We start from the raw sequence: 19144 nt of genomic DNA on the forward strand, positions 1-19144 counted from the left end.
TTGAGCGCATCCACATCCATAGCTAACCCAGCCTGCCACATAACTTGTATTCCTAGCTCATCAGTAACCTGCTGAAAATGGCTTTTTGAAGATTAGGTCAGAATCACCACAGACACTTTCATTTGGCAGTTGCTGGACAGGTTTGTTTGAAAGGGTTTATAAGCTAAACCTCTACCCTACCCTCACGTAATGCTGCTATACTCTGTCGAGCTGTCTAGGATTTGCAGTTCATATCTGTGGCCTCATTACACTTTAAATAGGATGATGTGACCAGAAAATTAATAGCGCCTTAATGAAGAGATGAATCCAAATGCTCCTAGCCTCACATCAGCTCTGATTTATTGACGCAGGTGCCTAAAAAAACAGACCCACAACTCAAAAAGGAAAAAGCAAAGGAAAAAGGAAATATTGTGTTTGCTTTTTGAGTAAATATTTTATTGTAATTCATTAATGCGCACCTTATACTATAGAGGTAAACTATGACTGAACATGACTTGAGGAAGCTAGTTTATCTTAAGGGAAGCCGTGCAGAAAAATAAATCTTTGGGCAACTATATTTTATCAAGTGGGACCATAACTCTCGGCTACAACAAAGGACACTGTCCTCTTCCTTCTGTCCTTATAGCAGTCATGTTTCATTCAATTCAAAATTGCAGCAGTTCATACTCTGACAAATAATACCACTTTTTTAGGTGCTCAGGCTCTTAGATGGGTGGTCACCTGTGAGAGCCTGAGTTGGAAAAATTGCTGCATGAGTGATAATGCTGCACACTTGTGAGCCCCCCAGTTTTGAACCCTACATGTTAACATCTTCAGCTATTGTTCTGTAAAACATCCCTGGCTTTTCTGAATAATGGATTCTGTGTCAGTACCCAAGATATGAGCATGAATATTAAATAATTCTCCCTACTGAGCCATGACAGCATGCCATCATCATTAGTGTAAATGATCCAATTTACAGCCATAAGCATGCAGGAAGCTGACTGAAACAGATGCAGGCGCACAAGATTTTATGACAACCATGACTTTCCACCTAGCAAAATCTCTCCATGCAGCTTAAGGTCAGATGATCTACACCAGTACTACACCAGTGACAGGAGTCTGGGTCCCACACTCAGTGCGTTTTTGCTATTTAAAAGGTACAATCTCAGATGAGCAAGCATACAGTTTTATTCCTAGATACATCCTCTCTGCATGATCATCATTTGGGACTCCGTGTGTGGATTCTCACTTTTTTGAACACTCATTAAAACAATCTAATCCAGTGAATCCATTATGTCCAGATTTTGGCTGGACTTCAGCCACAACACAAGGGTGCTGCTACTCAAGAGTTAGCACACAGGCAGTCACCAGAAAAGCATTGCCACTGAGAGAGAAAACTCAGAAGGCTACAATTCCTTCCCTCCTCTTCACTGACACTGTGGAGTAGCAGGTATAAAGCAGATATTAGCCCACCAATTAAAACAGATACAGTGACAAAAAACACAGAAGTCTTATCCCACTGCAAAAAGGCAATTCAAAACATATTTGTGTGTGTGTGCCTGTGTGTGAAGCATTCAACCCTATCTAATGCATTTTGCACATCCACTATAGAGCAAATACAACATAACCTGGAGGGGATTTAGTTTTGGAGTAAACAGCACTGGGAATAAAATACCTTACCAGCTTCAATTCCATGCCAAGAATGGCATGGAAAAAAAGGAGAAGAGTGGAACACCGACTTCCATATCCACCTACCTTACTGAAGCCCCCCGTAGCATACAGAATGAAGACAAAAGGAATATTTCTTAAGCTTTTAACTATTTCCGACCTGTATGTCTCTCCCCATGTTCAGCTCCTGGTAAAGCTGGTGGTCACTGAAAGCTCTGCATGTCTGACCCTCCATTAGAGCAGGCAGACAACAGCATGGGAGGGAATCCAAGTTAAATTAGTCAGTGATTCACACTGGCTTGCTTCACAATGCAAGCCCACTGAGCAGTCAACCTTGCATGGAAAATCCAAAGTTTACTCTCCTTTCCTGTGAAGAGTTTTCAAGGTAATTGCACAAAACAAGCCCCGACAGAAGGGCAGGTTCTTTGAGTGTCTCAAGATGTCAGTCGAGAAAAAAGGGGGGGGGGGGGGGGGGGGGGGGATCACAAGACTGGACAGATACATCTTGAAAGAAGAAACCTTTCTTACCTTGGCACACTCCACTCTGGCACACTCTGCTTCCTGGCAAGTGACTTGCCCTTCATCACACGTGCAGAAGCCACAGCGAGTACTATTCCACATCTCACTGTGGTACCTGATAGTGCCATCATACAAGCAGTTTCCCTTGGAAGACACACACTCCTCACAGCACTTCCCAGGACGCTGCACTTTGTTCTCCCCCTACAAAACATCAGCAACCATTGAGCAGGACTGTCTGAACCCATTGGCATGGGCACAGTGATACATGCAGTCAGGGTATCAGAGGTGAATGATTTTTAACTACCTTCTCACAGGTGATAGAGTCACAGGTCTCTCTCAGACATCTGACTTCTCCTCTGTGGCATGCACATGCAGTGCAGGTATTTTTTTTCCACTGTTCGCCATGCTGTTCAAAAAGAACATTTATACAATTGTTAAACGCTCTTCGTAAATAACCAAATTCTTTCCAGAAATCTGCGCTGCTTATGGAGTATGATGGCTCCTTCTGTATGTCTGTATCTGATAATAAACTTTGCTTAAAAAATGCTCATCTCTACATGATCAGCAAACAGGAAGAAGAGGTATGAGGTCTAGATGACACTATGGTGTGTATTTCTCATTAACTGCAAGCCAGTGACATTGGTAAGGCCTTAACTACTATTATTAGCAAAACATAATCATTAACAGAAAATCCCACATACTTACATTCATTAAATAATGCATTAAATTAATCCCAGACGATACAATGAAAGCTATAAATACTTTGACCTTCACCAGTGCTTTCTGCTTTCCTCCTTCAAAAAAGTGTGAAAAGAAAGTGCCTAATCTGCTTCACCCTACAAACTTCCTTTCTGCTTGCCAGCAAATTCTTATCTAGACCTAATTTCTTTCAGCTCTTTTGGCTTTCCAGGAAGAAAAAAAGCAACGGTTGTACTAAGCTATCAGTGCTGGCAGAAAGTCAGATGTCACACAGAAGGGAAAGAGAGATGTGCCAGAACTTGTCAACAACTGCCTTTTGGTGTGGCTCGTCAAAGGTTACCTGGTACACTCTTCCTGACACTGAGCAGGGCTTTGGAACACATTCTGGGCAGCATTTTCCAGGAGATATAACCATAACTTCATCCTAAATAGAAAGCAGGAGAGACAGGTAAAATAAGAGCATGAACAGTTAATATGGGGCTCAGCATCACCACCTGGAATTCCAGGCATTTAGTATCTGTGTGATAACCCACAGTCACTCGAGGCTTCATTTTGGCTCCAATATCTGGGGGCAATCTTCACAGCATGAGATCAGTGTAGAAAACTAAAAAGATATTTCTTTCAACCCATTTTCTGGGTTTCTTTGGATGGCAGTTGAGGTCCAAATACATAGATAGGTGTACAGATGCTGATAAAGACACATACACGCACACAGGAGATAGAGTACATATACTTAGGTATACAGATATACAGAGAAAGAAAAAGTATACATAAAGCTATGTAGAGAAGCACACTAAACCATGAAATGGAGGAGAGAAGAGGTTTTTTTCCTGGTACCGCCACATTTTGAGGCTTTGAATGTGTGATTTACACTCGCCATCTCTCAGGCATTTGCACTGTCTTAGTTAAATCCATACAGCACAACTGTCTGTACAGGTGTTAAATTATGCTTAAAACTGGATTCTCCTAATTTAAACTTTGACTGATTTAAATCACATTGGAATTGGTTGGCACTTCACATCAATATAACAGTTCCTGCATGCCTCAACTCCATCCATCCAAAACATGTCTGTAATTCCCCTGCTACAATTTCACGTGCGTCCAACGATCTGGAATAGTATTGTTCACCAGCACCTCCCTCCAGCCACGGCAGGCTTGTGGACTTGAAGTAGTGTAGAAATGCCAAGCACTGTTATCTCATCTGCTCTATTAGTCAAATCACCATCTTTCAAAGAAAGAGTGGAAGACTTGGTATAAAAGTTATCAATGATAGATTACACAGCAGAAGAAAAGAACTCTTTCAGGGATTTTGGTGGGATTTGTGGTGGGACATTCAGGTGGACTCCTGCGTGCAACAAGCATTTTTCAAGTTCCTCCCCCTCAGGAGGGCAGGGCACAGGAACCCAGGGAAGGGCACAGTTATCTGAAACATGGAAGATGAGACTTTAATACTGGGAGAATTTGCATGTTTGCTTTTGACAGGGAGTGGAGAATGAAGAAAGTGACGGAGATAAAGGCACATGCAAGGAAACGTTAGGTATGATTGAGAGCAGAACAGGATCTTTGCACATCCTGCCAAGGTCCCTTTGACCAGGCACCTTGGTAGGAAATATCTGGAACACCATCAGAATTGGCTTCCTGCTGCATTAACTTGGATGCTCTCAGCCAATTATTCTCAGATACATCACAGCAACAACACAGTCATTTTTGTTTCCACAAATTAAATCCTAATGATTAGCTGATTAAACATTAGTGCAATCAGTCAGCAGGTAACATCAGTCCATTTGGAGTGGGAAAGGAGGAATCTGAAGCAGGCATAAATTTGTTTTAATGCACAGTACTTAGTCAATGAATACTAATTGAGTATCTCAGGACAAAGTAAAACAGAATTAGCATGCACAGAAACAGGTGGGCTTTCCTTCTATCATGAAAAAAAAAAAAAAGTTAATTGCACAAACATCTGGTCCAGTAATAGAAAGCTGGGTAAGCATCAACAGGAAAAAATGTTTCTGACTACTGCTTTTGTTTTGCTCAGTGCTACAGGGAAGTGTGCTCAGCCAGAGCATGCACTCCAAGGGAGCTTCTGGATTAATCACTGGAGCGTGGTAACAGATTAAAAAATATTTGGGAAACGGCAGCTCCGAAAACATAAAGTCAAGGTCAGAAAGATTTCCAGGGAGGCAGTTCCTGCATTTCCTTAGCATGGCATGCTGTTGTAAAGGAGTACACCAAGGTACCCAATAAAACAGGTACAATGGGCCCAATGAAAAGAAATCCAAAGAGCACAGTCACACTGTTAAGCACTTCCAATATAATAAAGAGAATTCAAAAAACTGAGTCACTTGTACAGAGTGTGGAGTACTGTGTATAGTTTGCTGCCTTTACTAACCCCTGTGTTAACACTGTGTATAATCTTGTAGTGTTTCGGTTGGGTTGATCACTGCGCAAGTGCTGAGAACTCATCATTTGTCCACAGCAAAGACCTTGGAGACAGAAATGTCCCAGTTCTCTCAATTGGACTAAAACCATGCGTCACTGCTTGAGCTTGCCTAACTTATCTTACTGGTTTTGTTGATTTCTAAACACAAGCACACATAAGGAATAGTGCTCTGAGACTTTTCTTTCAGCTGAAGTCGTCTTGTATTTCTAAACTCTTTAAGTCAAAAGGGGAATTTAATCTGCATTTGACTACTTTCAACTGTATTTCTAGAGTTCTTGTAAAAAAAAAAAGTAAACAAGACCTGCAAATCAAACTTTTCAGCTGCAAACCAAACACTGAAATTTGTGAAGATAAACCCCCATGAAAAATCTTGTGGTTTCATCCCTTGCCTCACAGAAAGAAAAATATTTCCTGATCAACCCTACATAATTATTTTAGTATAAAACAAAAAGCAGTTTCTTTACACAGTATTTGTGCTTAATTAGCCAGCAAAGGCATGAGAAGAGTAAAATGGCAGGGAAAGAAGATATTAGGGAAGAGACAGACAGCACATGTCTACTGACAGACTTAACCGTCACTCCACATCATTTCCACACATCAAAAGTCCCTTTTCCAAATCGCTCACTTGTCACACAGAAGATTTGCCTGCTAATTTGTACATCTGCATGAGAAATGGACCTTGCCAAGGGAAAGACGACAGTCATGAGTAATGTCCTCAGAAGGCCGATGGCTCCTGACCTGGCTGCACAGTAGAGGCTGGCAGGAAGCTGTGAAGCACTGAGTCGCGCCGTCCCTGCAGATGCATTTGGAGCACCGACCAAGGTGCCAGTCCTCACCATCCTGGAACAAGCGTCCATCAAAGGAGCAAGGCTCTAAGAGAGATGAAAACAATGGGTAACTTTCTTTTCCAATGCCCTTTAATCCCTTTCCGTCACCTGTAATTAGAACATGGATTTTGTGCATCTCAGAATTCAAAATTCTGGTTTGTCAAAGCAGGTAATGACAGTAACAATTCCACCAGTTTTCAAGGGCTTTAGACTTGTGAATTAAGAGCTCTGAATGCACTTCTCCCACTGGACTTCTATGAGAAAAGGTATCCAACAGCCCAGGCATTTTTGGAACTTGCAGTCCGAGTCTGCAAGTACCAAAGGTACCCTCAGGTCATAGGAAATATCTGCATCTTTTTTTCCAGATTTTAATCTCCAAAATAAGGACATATTAGGCACATCTGCTCACTGCTTAAAGCTTATCACTTCCTCTTGGCCTATGGGTGAAGCTGTTAAAAATGTAAATACAGTAGCAGGACAGAAAGAGAATTAAGAGACACGCTTGATACCAGTGTCTTCCCAACAGAACTAAACAAGAAAAGAAAAGCTTTCCAGATTTGGGACTAAAAGGAGATTTCCAGTGACCTACTGCTCGGATCAACGAAGCCAGACAGTGCCCCATTCGCATGCAATACTCACCGCCACGGCCCACACATTTGGGACAGCAGGATCCCTGAGCAGTGTATTGCAGCTCCCCTCGTCCACAAGTGAGGGGTGGGCAGGCTGGGGGGGTGCAGTTCACCTTCCCGTGGGCACAGGAGCACCGGACACATCCAGAGCTGGCCCACTGCGTGCCGTGCTGCAGTGTACAACACAGCCAAAGGCACAGAAAACACATGCATGAATCCAGCTGCCGATGAGATCTGTAAATATATCTTCTCCCTTTTAAGCTCCCCTACACTAGTATTAACTTTACTCTTTTGCAGGAGCAGTCAATCTTTGCATATTGTAGCCATTACTCCTGGCTACACTGCTGGGGCAAAAAGTAAGTTAATACTGGTAAAGTAGAAAACCTGGAGATCAGCCTAATTTTCCTTCCTGTTGCAGACTGGCATCCAGCAACAACACACTGCAAAAGACCCAGGCTATCGGACACACCCCCTCTCCACTACAGTTTCTGTAGAGCAAACTCTAAATTGAGAGACATGTTTTCTTTAGAGAAATATTCAACATGGTCCCCAACACACACCTGACCACAAGGTGGTCAGGTGAACACTGCCCGCCCCGCATACTTAATGCACTTCATTACGAGTAAAAGCTCATTAGATTTGCTTATTCATTAGTGCAGAAACAAGTATCTCTATCCTGAGGCACAGTGAGGAAAAACTGGTCCCAAGAAGAAACATGTTGGTGTACTGCAACATTCTCCAACAAAAAGAGAATGTTAATTTTTACAAAACATGCAATATTGAATTAGGCAGGGAGTAAAAAAGCTCTTGCCAGATAGAGGATACCAATTTTCTTCGATGGAGGGCCACTAGGGCCAGTGTTGCTAGCTATGTACTTGTAGCATGAAGGTCAAGTCATAAAGCATTACAGTGGCTTACTGACAAAAGAGAAAACGTCTTCCTTCAGGAAATCTGTGCCAACCATTGGGATGAGACTTTGCGCTGACAAAAAAATTGTTTAATGACCACCTCACAGTGGAATTGGGGTGTGACATATGACTGTAGATACAAATATGCCTATAATCCCTGTGGGGATGCCTACTTATTCACCTGACTTGCATCTCAAAGAACAGGCTTACAGAGAGCCAAAAGACAAAAGCTGCAGCAAGAATGCAACACAGCAAAATGCAGCAACAGCAACAACAAGAAGAAATATAAGGTAATATGACATAATATAGTATCACCCAAACCACAGGCACAAAGAAATATGAGAAGAGCATGGATGTGCTATACCTCCTAGACCAGTCTTTGTCTAGCTCGTACCAGATTCATGCTGGTCATGCCTCACACTGAAACAGAGGGTTACAACATCCATCTCAGGTATAGAGTGTCAGGTCCAGATATTCAAATGTATCGGGGCATTTTAGCATATTTCTTAAGATTTAGACCTGACTTGCCTCTTGTCAAACAGAAAAGTCTGTAAGAGACCAGACTTGGGTTCACTGGGAAGCCATTTTTCTACGTTTGCCTATTGTTCAACATGATTCATTAACTACTACCCATGAATCTTTATTTTTTTCTTATCTGTAGACACTTATTGTTTCGGCCTTTCAGCCCCTCTAGGTGAAACCGCATCCTGGAACCTGCTTCTTGAATAATTCAGGATTACAAAATACATAACCTAGGTTCCACGACAGCAATCAATCTCTACCAGCATAGGTGGCTGGTGAGAGAAAAGCCTTCTTTCAGGACAGATAATATGTCAAGTTCACTGTGCTTTGCTCCCCTCCTAACATTACTATGTTGTCTCAATCATCCACAGAAACAGCAAAGTGAATGAACAAGTGGGAAACTTTCTCCCCTTAAGCCAAGCAGGACACACGATTATTCAGCGACACATTCTCTTTTTGCAAACCCTGCTGACCAAATATATTTATTGATATAAATTATCTGATAGCGACAGAATATAAGCCCAAGGAACTATCCTTTTCCCGCACGTCAGCTAAACATCCTTCACTGACGAGTACCAAACAGAGTGCTAGAAACTGGAAAGGATTGCCACTGTTGAGGAACATGACAGAGCACTCACACTGTGGATCTGTCCTTCATGCTGGCAAAATCCTTCAGCTCGGAACGCACACTCAGGGCAGCACTGGTTGGGGGCTATTTGGAGCACTTCTCCCTAAAAAGAGACAAGAATCCAATAAGCAGTTCACATGAAATTGAGACACTAACACGAAGGTCAAGACATGGGGCCTTGCTGGACCCAGTGCTCTCAGTTTAGAGAGGAAACCTATTAAGTGAACTATATAATGCTGCTACACCGGATCCCCTTGTTGAGAGGTGCCACATCAGTTTGCTGTATTTGACATTTTACCATCAAAACAACAGTAGGAGAATTTACACCCCTAACAGTGCAATTAGGAAGTCCCCAGCTGAACTAGTTTTCAAACCAGAACAAAGAATAGAAAGCGCTTATTCAAGACAAAAACCAAGATTACTCACTGAAGGACCTCTGAGAAATGTGATATAGGTGTAATTTTTTCAGTAGGTAGTTTTCTACACATACAGGGTGGATCTCAGTCTAACATTTCGCCACACCAGAAGCACAGCTGGCAGGCAGAATGAACGTGCATCCATTAACTGTACTTCTTTGGCTTAATAATTGCAACCTTTTTTTTAATAACACTACTTTAAAATTAACTGAAAACTACTGACCACTTCCAACCACAGCATAGTCGGGTGATGCTACTACCACTTTGCTTTGCATGTTCCAGGGGCTTAGCAAGCTGGCCACTTGCTATATCCTGTTCGGCAGCAGGGAAAAAGATGCTGACGGGAGCAACTCATCAGACGAAGGGCAAAACACATCAGTAAAGACATCAGCCAACACTGGGAAGGATCATGGACTCCCATCATTGAAAACATCTCCACGGACTCTCCAAAGCAATGCTTTCACATTCCTCCCAGCTGCCCGGGAAACACCCCAGGCCTGGTACAGCACCTCACAGACAGGACAGCATCAGCGGCTGGAGGATTTTATTTTGCAAGGGTGTCTGTCACCGATGGCAACTGCACGTGAAGGCCCCTGGCACCACCTGCGGTACCGGAGATCTCAGTATTTTCCTCCCACAGCTAATAGCAAAAAAGGACCAAACAATTTTACTGATGTGAGCATGGTAGCTGGAGAGGGAGAAAACAGAAAATCAAAACCAGAGAAGAACATGTCAGGTTTGGGAAGTGAAATGTAGAAAAATTTTATCCATGAGGTCACCTTCTTCAAAATATTGCAAAGGAATTTCTCAGGAGACATACTCCATCCTTCCCACTTTGAAAGGGTATGGCCAACGTCTAAGGGATTCCTGCTCAGATGGAAGTCATTATTTGTTTTGTTACAACAAAAAATGAAGACGCTGTGATGCCAAAAAATTGTCTTACCTTTCACCTCTTTATTTGTAGATAAAAGCAATCAGAATAATTTGAAACGTCACAAGTTTTCTTTCTCTGTTTTCTAAAAGAAACATTTTGATTTTTCAAACAGAAAAAAGTTTCTCACTTCAAGGTTTCCCTCAATACCGTGTCTTTTAGGAGGTGGGAAACAAAATTAAATATTTTGTTCAGCTTAAACCATTAAACCCTATTCAACTGTGATCCTGCTGTGGAGAAACTGTTCTTGGTTTCTGGTTTGTTGTGGTTCACACAATAGAAACAATGTTTGCTGATTTTCTATCTACTCAAAGCATTCGGTACGCACAGCAGTAGGTTTTACAGACAAATGTTTAGAACACCACTGGGTATGCTTTTTGCAAAGACTGCCCGGTTTTGTTTATGCCTTGTTGCTGTAAACAAGATCAGCAATATTAGCATAAATCTCATAATAAGCAGATAAGAAATAAATCGTGGAGAGGGATGGCGATTTCTGACCTTGTTCATCAGTGGTTTGTTTATGCTTGAAGGATGATCAGATTTTTTTCTTCTGAGATCCTTGATGATCCTTTTTAACATTTAAATGGCCAGACCTTTATGGAACACTTAAACTCTTTGTCTTGAAGATTACCCACGTCAAGGAGTCACACAGATTCATTTCACATTATAAATCTATTTCCCTTTATGAGCTTTAAAGTTTCCACCTTTTCCTTTATCCAATTTTTTAAAATGAACAACAACATCTTATCTAGCCCACTCATTGTTAGGTGTGTCATGACAGCACTCTTTTTATTTCTCTCCTCTTTAGCACAAAAATTCCTAGTATTTCAGTCTTGCTTTAATCAATACACAGTGATAATAATGGAGGAAACCGGTCAGAATCACAATTATTTCCTTGTTAATGCTGTCATATTGGAAAACATTTTAACCTGCTTCATAAAGCCATATAATTATACTGGCAGTGCCTCTTTAAAACACTAATTTTCACTGTCATTCATGCGTACTGCCCCAGTAATCCAGATGCTAATGCAAGACCAATTCCATGGCCAATTAGCTGTAACCATTAATGAAGGCTCAGACAGAGAAAGATAAACAGGAGACAATAAAAGCTCAACAGCCATCACAAGGCAGAAGAAACTGAAAGACAGACAATCTCAGCTCTGTTGTCGTCCATCAGAGTGGAAAGCGTCCATCTGCATGTTTGCGGGAGACCCAGCTCCACATTCAAATGAAGAGAGACTGGAAGCTGGGCTCGTGCTGGGAGGTCCAAACCCAGTTCAGGGGCTTCCTTTGGGGACTAGACCGCCCTTGGAGCACTGGCAGTCTGCAAGCTGCTCCAAGACCAAGCCTCTAGCTGTAGTGTGGCGAAGGAGACAAAGGCTTCACACGCTGGGTTTTGCCTGTGTGTTTCTTGCCCAGGCTTGCATCAATGAGAGGTGTAAGGGCACAGAGACTGTGCCTGACCCCGGGCAGTCACACACACCCCGGGAGGTGAAATGGGATTTCACTGCTCCCTCTTGCTTCCCCCAAATCCTGCTGTGAATCAGACCCTCGGGTTCAAAGGGAGCTGCAGGGAGGCAGCTGAGCCCAGAAGGTTGATACAGCAGCTGTCACTGCGGTGTACAAAGATAAGCAACCAGCTCACCTCTGGCAGTTCCTCCAGGGAAACACCTCAGGCCGCATCCTCTTTTTGTGTCCCTCAATACAAGAGGAGCTTTGCTTCCACAGGGACTGTAGGACCAATTACCCCAACTGCTCCCACCATTCCTTTACATGTAACACAGTGTGGCAGACCCAAACATTCATTTTGACATATAACTATTGCAGGGGTTTAAAGCAGGGGAAGGCTGGGAACTCCAGAGTGACCTGACATTTCTCCCACCACACAGAACGGGTCAGCTGGCATTTGGATAGTTGCAGCCCCTTACCTTCTGGAAGTCACACTGAGGGTGTTTGCAGATGGTAGGTTCACAGGTGACAATATTGCTATGGCAACGGCAGTCTTGGCAAGAATCTGGCTTCCAAATTGTGTTATTCTGCAAATAAATATAAGTTTTAAATTAGACCCATACAGCACAAGGCGTGTGCTATTCTACACAACAGCAAATAACTCAAATAGCTCAATATAGACAGACTGGAAGAGTAAAGTCTGCAACAGATCACCCCTCCCTCCCACACGCTTATCAGGCACAACTTTGGTACTATTCGTTCAATAACTTCAAACACACGCAGTTGAAAGACAAGGCCATGCACGGCAAATAATCAACTCCAATGGCAACATAACCTCCAATAACCTCAAGGTGATTACAGCATCTCTGGGAAACTTCTCTATAATCAAGTTCCGACTGTCCAAACTGCTGCTACTGCTATGATCACAGCTTGTGCTGAGGCAGCTGAGCTGGCTTTGAGGCTAACCCACTCCTGGACAGGCAGCTGTGGCACCAAACAGCACCCCATGAGCTGATGGGGAATGCACGTAAATACTGACATGCTTGAATCCAAACGAGCTGTTAAATATAACATTCAAAATTTTCAGCCTGCAGGATCACGGAAATAAAAAGTTCTCATGTCAAAACCATGGTGTAAACTGTGCTCGTTACTTTACGCTGTAAGATGGAAGGAAAGGTCTGAAGATCCTAAGGTGCAATTAAACTGATTTAGTCAAAAATGCTGAATGCATGGCCAGGTATGAACAGGCTCTACCTGGTCACATTTATTCCAAAACATCATGAAGCAGACTCTGACCAAGCAGACAATCCAACAGATTTGGAAATAGCTGTCGCCACCACTCGATCAGTGCACCCAACCGGAACACCCACAGCTAATTCGCAAGGGTTTTCACCACCCCTGCTTGACCCCTTTCCATTCCCTCCGCACTGAGGTCATGATCCCACGCCGCCACCGTGCTTTCATAAGGCAGCTCAGGCCCTCATCCAGTTGCTTGGACACTTGCCAGACTTCTCCTTCTGTCCCGCCAGTTTCTCCAAGGTCTGAGCAGCCACTTGGGACTCATTACCTTCGGTAGGATGCTCGGAAAACAAAGCCTTCCTTCTCTTTACTCCTGAACACTGACTTCCAGCCATCCTGACATCAAACAGCATCAGCAGCATCCCAGAAAAGCAGCCAAGTCTGTCTGTCTGCCTGCCACCCCCTTTCCTATGAAAATGTCTTGCCTGCGCTCAGCTCCTCTGCAGTGTCCCTTCACCCATGCCAAGTGTCCTTTCTCTGGCAGTTTAAAAAAGCAACCAGTAACTATGTACTCAGGTAACCTGAAGGATACATTTGCTATGTTCATATTTAATTATTTGATTTTAAAAGCCTTCAGTTAAATCCACCAAAAGAAAATGGAAAGAGGAAGATCAGTTTCTCATCTGAAAAACTCTTTTCCTTTAGACAACCACCATGCATATAGTAGTCTAAATTTACGCCATACAGGAAATTTTCCTGTGTAGTACAGATAGGCGCTGTTCAAGCCATTAAGCCTCATTTTTAATTGATTTGAAAGAAGACCAGACTTTGCTACTCATTTACATGATGTAGTGATTTACTCCAGTAAGTCACTTTACTCACAGTGTAAAGTATGACTTAGGCAAATTAAGATATGAAAAGACTAATAACAGTTTACTATTAAGAACACATTTAGGGCTAACTACTACAACTGTTAAGCATAACGATAGAGCACTGAAATGTGCCTTACAGGCCCATAAATCCAAGGGGAAATGGTTAGCGACCTGCTACACCACTCAGACACAGACAAGTCTATGGGGCCGGATGGGATCCACCCAAGGATACTGAGGGAGCTGGTGGAAGCACTCACCAAGCCGCTTTCAATCCTTTATCAGCAGTCCTGGCTAACCAAGGAGGTCCCAGTTGACTGGGGGTTAGCAAATGTGATGCCCATCTACAAGAAGGGCCAGAAGGAGGATCTGGGGACCTACAGGCCTGTCAGCCTGACCTCAGTGCCGGGGAAGGTTATGGAGCAGATCATCTTGAGTGCCATCACACGGCATGTACGGGACACCCAGGTGATCAGGCCCAGTCAGCATGGGTTTATGAAAGGCAGGTCCTGCTTGACCAACCTGATCTCCTTCTACGACAAAGGTGACCCACTTAGTGGATGAGGGAAAGGCTGTGGATGTTGTCTATCTAGACTTCAGTAAAGCCTTTGACAGCATTTCCCACAGCATCCTCCTGGAGAAACTGGCTGCTCATGGCTTGGACGGGCGTATGCTTTGCTGGGTAAAAAACTGGCTGGATGGCCAGGCCCAAAGAGTTGCGGTGAATGGAGTTAAATCCAGTTGGCGGCCGGTCACAAGTGGTGTTCCCCAGGGCTCAGTACTGGGGCCAGGTCTGTTTAATATCTTCATCAATGATCTGGATGAGGGGATCGAGTGCACCCTCGTAAGTTTGCAGACAACACCAAGTTGTGCGGGAGTGTTGATCAGCTTGAGGGTAGGAAGGCTCTACAGAAGGATCTGGACAGGCTGGATCGATGGGGCACGGCCAACTGTATGGGGTTCAACAAGGCTTAGAGCCGGGTCCTGCACTTGGGTCACAACAACCCCATGCAATGCTCCAGGCTTGGGGAAGAGTGGCTGGAAAGCTGCCTGGCAGAAAAGGACCTGGGGGTTGGTCAATAGCCGGCTGAATATGAGCCGGCAGTGTGCCCAGGTGGCCAAGAAGGCCAAGAGCATCCTGGCTTGTACCAGAAAGAGTGTGGCCAGCAGGACTAGGGAAGGGATCATCACCCTGTACTCAGCACTGGTGAGGCCGCACCTCGAATGCTGTGTTCAGTGTTGTGCCCCTCACCACAAGAGAGACATTGAGGGGCTGGAGCGTGTCCAGAGAAGGGCAACGAAGCTGGGGAAGGGTCTGGAGCACAAGTGTGACGGGGAGCGGCTGAGGGAACTGGGGTTGTTTAGCCTGGAGAAAAGGAGGCTGAGGGGAGACCTCATCGCTCTCTACAACTGCCTGAAAGGAGGCTGTAGAGGGGTGGGGGTCGGTCTCTTCTCCCAAGTAACAAGCCATAGGACAAGAAAAAACGACCTCACGTTCTACCAGGGGAGGTTTAGATTGGATATTAGGAAAAATTTCTTCACCAAAAGGGCTGTCAAGCATTAGAGCAGGCTGCCCAGGGAAGTGGTGGAGTCACCATCCCTGGACGTATTTAAAAGACATGTAGATGTGGTGCTTAGGGACATGATTTAGTGATGGACTTGGCAGCACTAGGTTAATGCTTGCTCTTGACAATCTTAAAGGTCTTTTCCAACCTAAATGATTCTATGATTAGACTGCTTAATGAGAGCAAAAAAATACTGAAAAATCTGGCCACTTGCTCAGGCACTTACGCAGAAGCTGCCGGGTGCTGCGCTCTTCTGAAAACTTAAGTGATGTACTACAAGCCAGTCTGTGCAAGCCATGGGGAGAGGTGATTCATAGGTGTCTGACAAGGTTTCACCACACCCGAGTGACTGAAAGAGGGCACTGGTAGAGGTTCTCTCTTCTTTGACCCATCCTGCATCCAGGGCTGACTGTCGAGTGCAGAAGGCCACTCCCCACTGTCCCTTGGGGCAAGATATCAAGAAGACAAAGAGAAATAGTAATTTCTACTCTGGTAATACAGCCGGTTCTCCTCTTGCATACAGATGGCTGTGGCTGTAGAACAGAAACCTTGACTTCATCTCTGCCAGCAGATTTATGGTACAGTTACAGAATAAATTCAGGTTAAGTTATGTGTGCGCCAAGCTTTAGCTAACACACATGGCATAGTTAACTCATTCCGCTCTCTTTAACAAAGCTTTATCATACTCAGATCTGCCCTAAGATTCCTAAAACCATGATAATACCCAGAACTCCTAACATCTTTCCACTGGCAAAAAGTGACGTTTAACCTGTTTGACAAAACCATTTGATGTATCTATTGATTTATTCCTTCGCTTGTTTGTTTCCAGATGGAAGGAGAATCCCAAAACAGTGGGTAGCAAAGGAGAAAATCTGTGCGAGAATGATGTCAACACTGAAAAGCAGTCTGCATTTTAAAACTGGCAGCTCACTGTGGGGTGAGGCTGCTGTCTCAGAAGCCAGCCACGGGTAAGCACAGGGCACAGGGAGCGGAAAGGGAGAGAGCAGATTTAGTGCTTCATCACTTGGGTCTCCTAAACCTTCATCCTGTGGCCTCTCTCCTTTATTAAAAAAAAAAAAAAAGAAAGAAATATTTCCGTGATGGAATAATGGCCAAAGGACATAGGAAGAGGTCAGTACAGAGCCACCCTTACTCACGTTCTGTGACTTAAATGCTCAAATTTCTGATAAGAAAACCTTCCCTTTGCTTGTCTTCTCCCTCCTCTATTTTCTATTATAGTCTAAGCAGGCTGGCTCCTATCTGCGGGCTCAAATCAGCTTTTTCTAAATCCACCCGGTAGACACGTGGAAGCATCTGCACGCATCAGTGATTTCCATTTGCCAGGTATCAGATCAGAACCGGCACATCTCTGCAGAGGTTTTAAGAATTCAGAATCTAGTTAACAGTCAGGAAACTACTACCTGAGTTTTTGGATATGAGGGTCTTCCACGCAGTTCACTGCTCTTGGTGTTCAGCTCTTTTGACAGTCCAACATTTAGCTTAAGATTCCTGGCTATGGAGCAACAGACCTAAACTCAAATTTGAAAAGTCTGACGACAATTAAGTTTACCAATTTCTCTACAGAAAGGTGGGGCTTTTATTTGCTCTAACGCTACCAAATGTCTGAATGTTACAGGCACAGTAAATTGAGCAAAATGCAACACTCTGGCTATGAGCCATTTGAAGTGCAAGGCCATTTAATTCCTTTGAGACGGGAGAGAAAAGCAGCACATGTACTTCATACACATGGTGGAAATATATAAAAGAACAGGGAGGTTATTGCAACAATTACTTTTGGTGGTATTTCTGGGTGCCGACTATTTTAGGATCACATTTCAAACTAATTTCAATGTGTTCCCTGTTTACATGGAAGCGTGTAGCTAACAGCTGCTAATACAGAAAAGCATGAAAAGATTTATTGGTGCATATGTAGAGCTCTTATCACCTGGAGAACGCAGACCACTGGTATTTTCATTATTCTTTTTGGCTTTTTCATTTCAAACGTGACTATTGCTAAGGCAACCAAACATGGACCAACAGCTTAAAAATGTTTTTCCCAGTTTTGCCCTTAGCTAACTGTGAGATCTTGGTCCGCCCAAGCTAGGGTAACATATTCCAAAGTGACAGAGAAGACCCAGTATTATAAGAAAGGCTCCTAAGTCACTCTGCTGATAGAAACTGAGATACTAATCACCCAGCTGCAAAATGAGGGTCCCACCTACCTGTCCTGCACGCTGTAAGGCTTCGTTTACTATTCATCCAGCACTTACAAAGACACTTGAAAGCCCCCAGGTACTACTGTTTAAAACATAAAGCAAGACTTTTCAGTAGACACTTAAAAGAACTGCTGTAAATCTGCCTTACATCTTCTCCAAGGCACTGTACCTCAGTGGACAAATTATCTGCTACAATTTAAGCGCTGAATTCTTATCCTGTTAAGAGTGTACTTTTATCAATGACAATTTAAGGGGCTTTTTCCTTATAAGTACTAATATAATTAACAGTATAAATAATGAAATACTGTGCACAGAGCACTTTGAAGATGGAAAGCACTCCTTAATTGCCAAGTAGTGCCATTATAATTTATTCATTCTTTGGATTTCCCTACATCAAAAGAAGAAATGATACCTAATTCAACTGAATTTTAAAACGCCATACTGCAAGAAGAGATATCTACATTACTTGGTTGGTTTGCGGAACAGGGGCCAAAAAAGCAAGATATGCTGACAAACCTTTAGAGCTTGCAGGCACCCAGACACAAGACAAAATAAAATAAAACCCAAGGCACAGGAGCACAGTGCAAGCACATAGTGGGTTTGGAGAATACTGATGAGGATTTAGAAAAAGGCAGGAGAGAGAGCAAAAGAGCTGCACATTAAGAAAAGGCTAAGAAGAGAAGGAGGCAAGAAAGCAACCAGCAGTAAAAGCAAAGGAGGGTTGAAGCAAAGAATAAACTGAAGAGACAAAGAGCAGACACAGTGCAGAAGTGGGAGCTCAGAGCAGCTGTGAGCACTCATGGTTTGCTGTTGCCAGACTGTCATATTAACCGGAGCACGGAAAGACCTAAATCTCTTTCACCATGGCTTTTTCGACTGGCTATCATAACTTCATACAGCTGCACCTGTTCCTCCTCTACCTCAGCAAAAAAAACCCGCCCAACAAATCAAAAATAATCAGAGTCTGCTATTAATACATAAAGCTTCAGTAATTTGATCAGGTGCCGCTTAACAGGGATATCATCACACTAGATAACAATCCGTGCTCTATTCTGGTGCAGTGACTGTGGAAATAAGAAGCATACAACAGTTGGTTTGTGTCCTCCCCCCAGCCCCCTTTCCATTTCTTACGGCTTCATGAAAATATTCAGTCAATCCATAAAATGTCACTGGATGCTGGATTGTGCTCTGTAGCACGCCAGACTTGTAAAGCTGGTCATCTGGTTGGTGGTATTGCTGCAATTACTAAGCAGGACACAACCAGAAGTCTACAGCTGAAGCCTTAATATTAGCCAGCAATCAAGCTTGAAATTTTTACCGTCATGCCGAGAACAAGGTGGTGGTTATTGCCTAGCGTGGACCCTACTATTACTGTTCCCGCTTTTATGAGAAACCAGCAAAACTCACGCAATTAACTTGCAAAGGGGCTGCTCTGTCCCCAGGCCATCAGATGCATGTGAGGGTGGCACTCTCGCTTTGGGGAGCGGGGAGGCCACACCACGGGGAGAGGGGCTGCCGCTCTGCTGGGACCCAGCCCGAGCGCTCCCCGACACGAGCACCGGGTTGGATTTACTTCACAAGTCGTCCTCCGCCGGAGACAAGTGAGGAAAGGCAGGTATCGGATGTCTCGGAGGAGG

At 43.7% G+C, this 19144-nt stretch overlaps 1 protein-coding gene across 1 annotated transcript in view; it reads right to left on the reverse strand.

Moving 5' to 3' along the window:
- FRAS1 (Fraser extracellular matrix complex subunit 1) overlaps positions 1-18831 on the reverse strand; it is a 119509-nt gene extending 100678 nt beyond the window's left edge. The window contains exons 1-11 of the mRNA XM_075500525.1: positions 18826-18831; positions 17320-17391; positions 17084-17181; positions 16713-16800; positions 13186-13253; positions 12658-12706; positions 12098-12205; positions 8833-8925; positions 3209-3292; positions 2474-2575; positions 2179-2370 (exon numbers count right to left, since the gene is read on the reverse strand). Coding sequence (XP_075356640.1) covers positions 2179-2370; positions 2474-2575; positions 3209-3292; positions 8833-8925; positions 12098-12205; positions 12658-12706; positions 13186-13253; positions 16713-16800; positions 17084-17181; positions 17320-17391; positions 18826-18831 — 960 coding nt within the window. The remainder of the gene's footprint in view (positions 1-2178; positions 2371-2473; positions 2576-3208; positions 3293-8832; positions 8926-12097; positions 12206-12657; positions 12707-13185; positions 13254-16712; positions 16801-17083; positions 17182-17319; positions 17392-18825) is intronic.
- Between the last annotated feature and the right edge of the window lie 313 nt (positions 18832-19144).

This window comes from Mycteria americana, chromosome 4, assembly GCF_035582795.1.
Source record: "Mycteria americana isolate JAX WOST 10 ecotype Jacksonville Zoo and Gardens chromosome 4, USCA_MyAme_1.0, whole genome shotgun sequence".
NCBI lineage: Eukaryota > Metazoa > Chordata > Aves > Ciconiiformes > Ciconiidae > Mycteria > Mycteria americana.